The sequence below is a fragment of the Mus musculus genome, chromosome 10, assembly GCF_000001635.26.
Source record: "Mus musculus strain C57BL/6J chromosome 10, GRCm38.p6 C57BL/6J".
Taxonomy (NCBI): Eukaryota; Metazoa; Chordata; class Mammalia; order Rodentia; family Muridae; genus Mus; species Mus musculus.
Window position 1 is genome coordinate 93,523,338 of NC_000076.6, and position 8,412 is coordinate 93,531,749.

Consider the following 8,412-nt stretch of genomic DNA (forward strand, 5'->3'; position numbering starts at 1 on the left):
GGCGTCACTAATTTGTATTAGCATTGCAAATTTCACTGAAATAGTTTACAAGTTTTCAAGGGGGTGTGGCTTTAGAAATACAAGTTTGCCTAAATAGTCATTCACTCTGCAGATAATTTTGTGATCCGTTCTTTGAACATTTCCAAAAACTCCCTAGACAAAACAACTGATCCATGTCCGGGGTTGTCAGGCAACAATGGTAATAACAGCAAATATTTATGGAGAACTATAAAACCCATGACTTTGTGATACGAAAAAAAAATTAACGTAAAGATTTCTGTTTTAACACAACCTCATTGTCATTGACTAAAGCGTGTCTGTGGAGGAGAGTTTCCATATCTGTGCAAGATATCAGGTCTTGAACTCTGTGGTAAAGCTTTATTACAAGGGCTGATACGATGTTAAAAATGGGAGGCCATCTCTGCCCCCCACGTTTGTCCCCAGACAAACCGTGGGGAGCAAAGACTCTGCCTGCTTCTTAGGAAATGGTACCCTTGGTCTCACTGGGGCATAACATTTGCAGAAACAAAACAGATCTCTCAAGCCAAGGTTGTTTCTCCCACAAGGGAATTTCTGAGCTATCTGAAATTCATCTCATATATTCAATTCACATTCATAGCATATTCATCTCAGAATGTCTGCAGCCAGTCTTTGAAAAACAACTCTACATTTCATCCCAGGTTTACCTATTTACACTTCCAGATAGCCATACATGTTCACTTCAAACAGGTCCATCCCTTGGGGTTTCCGGTGAATAGTAAAACCCTGACATCTGGTTAGGCTTAAGTGACACCGTTCTGTAAGCCACGGAAGGGCTTTAACTTACATGGCGTTATTTGATACAAAGCATCAAATCTTTCCTTGAAGAGCTGTCATTTTTTAAAAAATATTTTTTATCTTATTACATTGATTTATGTGGAGGTGAGGAGGGGTCTGGTACATAGCAGGTGAGTACGTGGAGGTCAGAGGGTAACTCTTAGACATTCTCTCCTCCCACCCTCATGAGCTCCAGGATCGAACTCAGGGTTTGGTGACAAGAGACTTATCGCACTGAGGCATCTTATTGGTTCAAAGATATCACTTCTTGTAGATGACTTTTCCTTTAGTTATAACATAATCAATTAATTCATGATGGCCTCCAAACTGGTAAATCAAATGTTCCCATCTAGAAAGAAAGAAAGTAGGAAATCGTTGCTTCAGTGCACATAAATCAAAAGCATCACCGTGTCAGTTAATACGAATTTAAAGGTGGTGACGCACGCCTGTAATCCCAGCACTCGGGAGGCAGAGGCAGGCGGATTTCTGAGTTCGAGGCCAGCCTGGTCTACAGAGTGAGTTCCAGGACAGCCAGGGCTACACAGAGAAACTCTGTCTCAAAAAACAAAAACAAAACAAAACAAAACAAAAAACCCAAACAAACAAACAAACAAAAAACCTAACTTAAAGTGAATTCAGTGTGCGTGTGTGTGTGTGTGTGTGTGTGTGTGTGTGTGTGTGTGTGTGTGTGTGTGTGTATACATACATATGAGTGGTGTATGCCTGCTCACTTGTGTAAGTGCACACGGAAGTCAGTCCTCCACATTGGTGTCTTCCTGATTACTATCCACCTTATTTTTTTGAGGCAGCTCTGTAACTGAACCTGGAGTCCCTCTATTTCACTAGACTGGCTGGTCAGCAAACCCTAGGCATTCCCCTGTCTCTGTTTCCCCAGTGCTCAGAGCACGGGCCCATCCTGCTAAGCCTGGCTTTTTACGTGGGCACTGATGCTCAACTTCGGGTCCCCTTGTTTGTGCAGCAAGTGTTCTATGAGCTGAGCCAGTTCTCCAGTCCCTGAACCTTTAAAACCCCATTCATGAGTAGTACATGCACATTATCTTTGATGGATGGAGGAGATGCTTCGAGAAGGACTGAAATGAAGGAGCTGGTCTCCGCTGTTGAACGTGGGGTCCAGTGGCTATTATGGGCTTATGAGGGTCAAAGGGATAGAACATCTCCAACATTTAGATTTAGACACTAGGCCCAAGCTTGTGGCACTGGAGGCCCAAGTTATAGCAGACCACAAGTGAGTATTAAGAACTCAGGAATAGGAGAGCTGAATAGAGGCTTTGAGAGTCCTTTGATTCCATGAGTCAGAGAACGAATAAATCAGAGCCAGGTGATAAACAGGGCTGTAAACAAGCAAGAGGTCAGGAGGCAAGCATGAAAGCAAACACACAGGCTCAGGGACAAGTCCCAAGTCCAGGAAAACAGCAGGAATTGGAGGCCCAGGAAAAAGGCAAGGCAGAGAAAGGGATTTGGAGACTGGCTTTACTACAAAGATGAGGATATCAAGGGAGACCTTCTGGTTGGAAAGGGGTAAAGATAGAGGGGGTCCAGTGGTGTGGAGTCTACACAGAGCCTGATACTTACTAAGTACAAGTAGGAAGACATCTACAACTTGTCTACATGGGCATCGAATAAGACAGCTAATCGTTGCTATGGTTACCAGTCGCTGGGGAGGACACGCACCTGGATGCATTGATGATGATGGCGTCCCCCTGCTTGCCAACTTCCAAAGATCCGTGGGTGTGAGATTTTCCCAGCGCATAAGCCGCGTTGATGGTGGCAGCGGCCAAGGCCTCCGGCATGGACATTCTCATGTTCACACAGGCCAGGTGCATGACCATCGGCTAAGGCAAGGAGAGACAGCACTGGAGAGCAGCAGAGTAGCAGCAACTGCTATCTAGGAAGCCTCTCCACACAGCACAAGCAGGACAATTGAATGCGTGTCTGGAAGGAATGGCTCAGGGATAATCTGGGCTCAGATGTAAAAGGCCCCAGATTTTACTCTACTCCCCACCCCCCAAAAACGATGTATGGGCTAGAGAGATGGCTTTTCAGTTAAGAGCACTGACTGCTCTTCCGAAGGTCTTAAGTTCAAATCCCAGCAACCACATGGTGGCTCACAACCATCCGTAATGAGATCTGATGCCCTCTTCTGGGGTGTCTGAAGATAGCTACTGTGTACTTACATATAATAAATAAATAAATCTTTTAAAAAATATATAATATATACAATATATTATAAACATACCATAAAATGTTTATTATATGCAATATATTATATATTATATTACATATTATATTGTGTGCATGTGTATTTATAGATATTTATAATATATTACTTATACATATGTAATATATTACATATATTTTATTACATTATATACTACACACATATCTGTAATAAATATATATGTGTATTGCCAAGTTGTTATTGGAAAATGCAATTTACACATAAGATTCTTAAACTTTGGGGGAAATTCCTTTATTATTTAATAATACTGTGTGTTTAATATTTACTTAAATAATATTATACAGTTTTTTAAGACCCTATGCTATGTGAGAAGCTTATCTCCATCCTTACTCACTAAAGTCTCACTGAGTTTCTGCTATGCCCCAGAGAAGGAAAATGGTTTATCACAAACCCTTAAGTCTCAAAAAATAGAGATTTATCTCTTCATAACTGGATGAATTTGTGTGTGCAGAAAAATTCAATTATACCACCAACTAAACCCTTTCCCTCTTTCTTCTCAAGGAAATATTTTTATATTTTAAAATACATTTTCACACCGGGCGGTGGTGGCACATGTCTTTAATCCCAGCACTCGGGAGGCAGAGGCAGGCAGATTTCTGAATCCGAGGCCAGCCTGGTCTACAGAGTGAGTTCCAGGATAGCCAGGGCTACACAAAGAAACCCTGTCTCAAAACAAACAAACAAACAAACAAAAAAGATTCACAACTGATGAAAAAGTTAAACATTTATATGCTCCATAGTTTCCACTCTGTTCAGAGAAATATCCAAAAGGTAATTACCATGGAAAAGCAGTACGCGTTGGGGTTGAAATCGCTGCCCAGAGCAACTATGACACCCTCGTCTAACATCTTCCTGGCTCGAGGCTGCTTCAGCCTAAGGGGAGGGGAAGAAAGGTGTCATTCTCCAGGTGGGACTTTTTCAGAATTGATGCAGGGATGGCGGGAGCGTTCATGTTCTAAAAGAGAAGAGAAAGCTCCAGGTGGAGTGGAGGTGAGCATTGGCATCACCTGACATTTCATGGGTTTGCTGGTTGCGCCTTTAGGATGATGGCTTTGTGCCACTGTTGCCGCATCCCTTGGCATCTGAGTTTCTCCGGAGCTTTTTGGAACAACGCATCTCCGAAGTCTGCATCCTCACAACCTGTACTCGAAGGCACTGTGTCAGGGTAAGAGAGGTTCCTTACCTCAGCATGTAGGCTGTGGTGGGCAGGAGGACAGCAGAACACCGAGCCGCAGCCATGGCAGCAATGCCTTCGTCGCTGACTTCCTCCAGGTGGCTGATAGCCTGTGCTCCCAGTTCGGCCCCAAGCTAGGCAAGATGGGCAGAGGTTTAACATACAACAACAATTCAATAAAATGCTATGACACTGCTTCCTCTGCCCTGTTAAGAATCCTTGTCAACTATTTCTGATGAGCACAAGCTCTCAAAAACAAAGGGTTTGTCACAGACAAGCCATTTGAAAATTAGCATGCTGGAGATAAAAAGTAGTATTAAAGTGAGGTGTGGTGGATCACATTTGTAATCCAGGCACTTGGAAGACTGAGGCAGGACAATTGGCAGCCTAGGCTGGCTACATAGTGAGTTCCAGGCCACCCAGAGTAATATATAGAGAACTTGTTTCAAAACAAACACAGAAACACACAATAAATGAATCTTATATCGATATTTTCTGAAACTATGTTGTGACTCCCAGGGATCGGAATAAAAAAAATGGGAATAATATCAGTAATAAAATCTAATTATTCCAGAATTCACAGAAATGCAACAAAGATGGATGTCTCAGAATGCCATCCACTCTGGGGTTAAAAACAAATTCAGTTAAAAAAAAAAAAACTTTAAATAATTTGAGTTGTCAACTTAAAAGTGGTTTTTCTCCAGCAGAAATGTTGGGACTCAATTGTTGGCAGACAGCTCAGAGAGATGCTGCATCAGGACCACGGAAGCTTTATAGCGGGCTTCTTCTCAGCTTGTTCCATCCCATACTTTAGTCCTCCATGGACGAGTGTCACACATGCACACACAATTCCCAGGCTGAAGACTGGCATGTTAAACAACCCAAGGGTTTAATCCATGTTAAACTGTCACTTGTACTGTATGGCCATGGGAAGCTGCCACATCCTAACTGGAGGAAGTGTTGACCCCTGTTGTCAGTACTCAAGATGTCGGCGACTGAAGATCTGAAAGGCCAGTGGGTTCACAGGAAACTCCTTAGGGGACATTTCTCTCTGACTTTGGATTCAGCCTGCTTTCTGAATCTAATTTTCTGATCAGGGGTATTGGGTTCTCTCAGTTTTATCCACTAGTTGCTCTCTCTGATCAATAGTCACTCACTGACCACACAGATTACATCCATACAACAAAGTCAGAAAATACTAGCTTGCAGAAGCCTATCTCTACCCCAGGCACTGTACTGCCCTCCAGGGATAGAGAGTTCCGAGTGTTGGGTGCAAGTTTAGCCAGTGGGGAAAAAGCAGGGTGAAGTCACAATACAATCTTAAAGAGATTTGGGTTGGGGTCCTAGAGGAGGAGTAGCTATGGTGAGCCTTGGATGAGAATATGAATCAGGAAAACAGCAGGTTTGGGATATAGGATGTTAAAGGTAGTCGGCCGTGCTTGGTTTGTGATGGAGAGGCAGAGGAGGTGAAAAGATACAAGAGAGAAAGGGGGAGAAATAGGGCAGGCCCGGATCCTAGTACCCATGCACAGAGGGACTTAAAAGCAAGCTGGGGGTGGGGGGTTTTGGCTTCCATTTCCATAATACTGTTCATCATCAAAGGAAGCCAGGACAGGGACTCAAACAAGGCAGGAGCTGATACAGAGGCCACGGAGGGAATCTGCTTACAGGCTTGCTCTCCATGGCTTGCTCAACCTGCTTTCTTATAGACCGGCCAGGAGTAAGCGCCACCCACAATGGGCTGGACCCTGCCTCATTGATTACTAATTAAGAAAATGCATTATGGCCAGATCTTATGGAGGCACTTTCTCAACTGAGGCTCCCCCCTTTTAGATGACTCTAGCCTGTGCCAAGCTGACATAAAAGTAGCCATCACAAATGACCCCTACACGATTGTTAAGTCACTGCCTTTTTTTGGTGGGGGGTTCACCCCAAAGGTCACACATTAGTACAAACATTCTAATATAAACACTCCGATTTTTAAGAGTCCCACAGTCTTTATAAAGACTCAAACCCTTAAAGCCTGTAACAGGGGAGAGATGGACTGCCTCAGGGAATGGGTTGGAAGGCGGCATTAACACAGAGACAAGACTGAAGGGAAAGAGAACAGTGTATGATTTGAGCCAAGCAGTCACGTGAGTGACAGGGATGTAGGGATACTTGGGAATGGAACTGACTAGGCATGGTGATTGGATGACATAGTGGGTGGAAGGGAGGGGGGATTCAAACTGATGCCTGAGTCTTTGACTTTGCTGACAGACAACAGATGGTGGTGTTCACTAAGGCGTGAAACACAGGTCAAGGTTTGAAAGTGGCGTTAAGACAGCGAGTCTCAGCCGGGCGTGGTGGCGCATACCTTTAATCCCAGTACTCCGGAGGCAGAGGCAGGCGGATTTCTGAGTTCAAGGCCAGCCTGGTCTACAAAGTAAGTTCCAGGATAGCCAGAGCTATACAGAGAAACCCTGTCTCGAAAAAAAAAACGGCGAGTCTCGAACTTGAGACACAGGCAGAACATTTACAAACGCTTACATCTCAAGTGTGCTTGTTCTATTTAGCTCTAGGTTTACAGAAAAAACACCTAGACTCAGCCGGGCACAATGGTACCCCTTCAATCCCGGCACTTGGGAGGCAGAAGCATGTGGATCTCTAGGAGTTTGAGGCCATCCTGGTCTACACAGTGAGTTCCAGGCCAGCTAGGTCGATTCTTCATGACCTTCTTCACTGTTGGATTCTTGGCCTGGCACACTGTTGAAAGCTGGATAAATGAACCTGGGAAGACTATACAGTCATGCAAGCCACCCTGTGGTTCTATGTACTACACACCATCAACCTGTTTGCTGTCACAGAAGGTCCTAGGAAATAAAAGAAACAATTCGGCCGGGGGTAGCACACAAGCACCTGCATAGCGTGTGCGGGAAAACAGCCACCATAGGACACAATGACAAACAGAAATAAGTCATGTGTACGAATGTTTGTGTCCAACCCTGTGTATAGGTATGAATGAACATGTGTCTGTGTGAATCCTTTGGTGTGTGTATATGTATGTCCTGGGAGTTTGTATCTTTCTGTGAGTATGGCTATGGGTGTTTGTATGTGTCTGTGTCTATATGTATATGTCTATGTGTATGTCTTATATACATGTCTGTCTCTGTGTGTATGTATGTGTGTAAGTTTCTCTGTGTGTGTGTCTGTTGTGAATGTGTGTAAATGTGTCTGTCTGTCTCTCTGTCTCTCTGTCTCTGTCTCTCTGTCTCTCTGAGTGTAAATGTGTGGAGGTCAGAAGACAACCTCAAGTATCCATCTATCCTTTCTTCCTCCCTCCCTCTTTCCCTCCCCCTTCCCTTCCCTTCTTTCCCCTCCCCTCCTCTCTCTCTCCCTCTCTCTCTCTCTCCCTCTCTCCCTCTCTCCCTCTCTCCCTCTCTCCCTCTCTCCCTCTCTCTCTCTCTCTCCCTCTCTCCCTCTCTCCCTCTCTCCCTCTCTCTCCCTCTCTCCCTCTCTCCCTCTCTCCCTCTCTCCCTCTCTCCCTCTCTCCCTCTCTCCCTCTTTCTTTCTTTTTCACAGGGTCTGTCTGCAGGTCTGGAAGTCACCAAGAACTTACTTAGCCTAGAGCCCCAGGAATCTGCTTATCTCTCTCTGTCCAGGGCCAGGATTATAAACAAGTACATACCACCAAGCCTAGGCTGCTCCACTCCATGTGATCCCCATCCTGGGGAGCAGACTTGGGTCTTTGTACTTCCAAGGCCAGTGTTTTACTGAGAGAGTCACCCCCCAGTTCCCCAGGAAAGTTTCTAGGCCCAGTCAGACCAGAAACTTCCCACTTCCTGCCTTTTCAGAAGGATCCTCCGAACTCTGAACAAAGTGTGCAGGAAAGAGCCGACAGTCAGCCATACCTCGGCAGCCTTCATCGGGTGGAGTTCATCCCCATGGAAGTTGATCTGTAAGCCCATCTTTTTTCCACCTTCCAGAATCCTTCTGGTGGTATCCAGATCAAAGACACCCTTCTCACAGAACACATCTATGTTGTCAACATGCAGGTCCCCATTTCTGCTGAGTTCCTTCAGCCTTGGCAGGTGGTGACTGATGATGTCATCAGCAGCTTCCACTGCAGTTTTCCCTCTAATGGAAGGAAATGAGGTTACCATGGGAATATTCTATATATATG

General features: G+C 44.7%; 1 protein-coding gene across 2 annotated transcripts in view; it reads right to left on the bottom strand.

Moving 5' to 3' along the window:
- The window catches only part of Amdhd1 (amidohydrolase domain containing 1), a 16,774-nt gene continuing 8,362 nt past the window's right edge, over positions 1 to 8,412 (bottom strand). Inside the window, exons 5-9 of one of the 2 annotated variants that reach the window (NM_027908.1) lie at positions 8,141 to 8,366; positions 4,260 to 4,384; positions 3,856 to 3,949; positions 2,509 to 2,669; positions 1 to 1,165 (exon numbers count right to left, since the gene is read on the bottom strand). In NM_027908.1, the coding sequence (NP_082184.1) occupies positions 1,078 to 1,165; positions 2,509 to 2,669; positions 3,856 to 3,949; positions 4,260 to 4,384; positions 8,141 to 8,366 (694 nt within the window). In that variant the 3' untranslated portion in view covers positions 1 to 1,077. The other variant, XM_006514167.4, reaches the window with a different exon arrangement.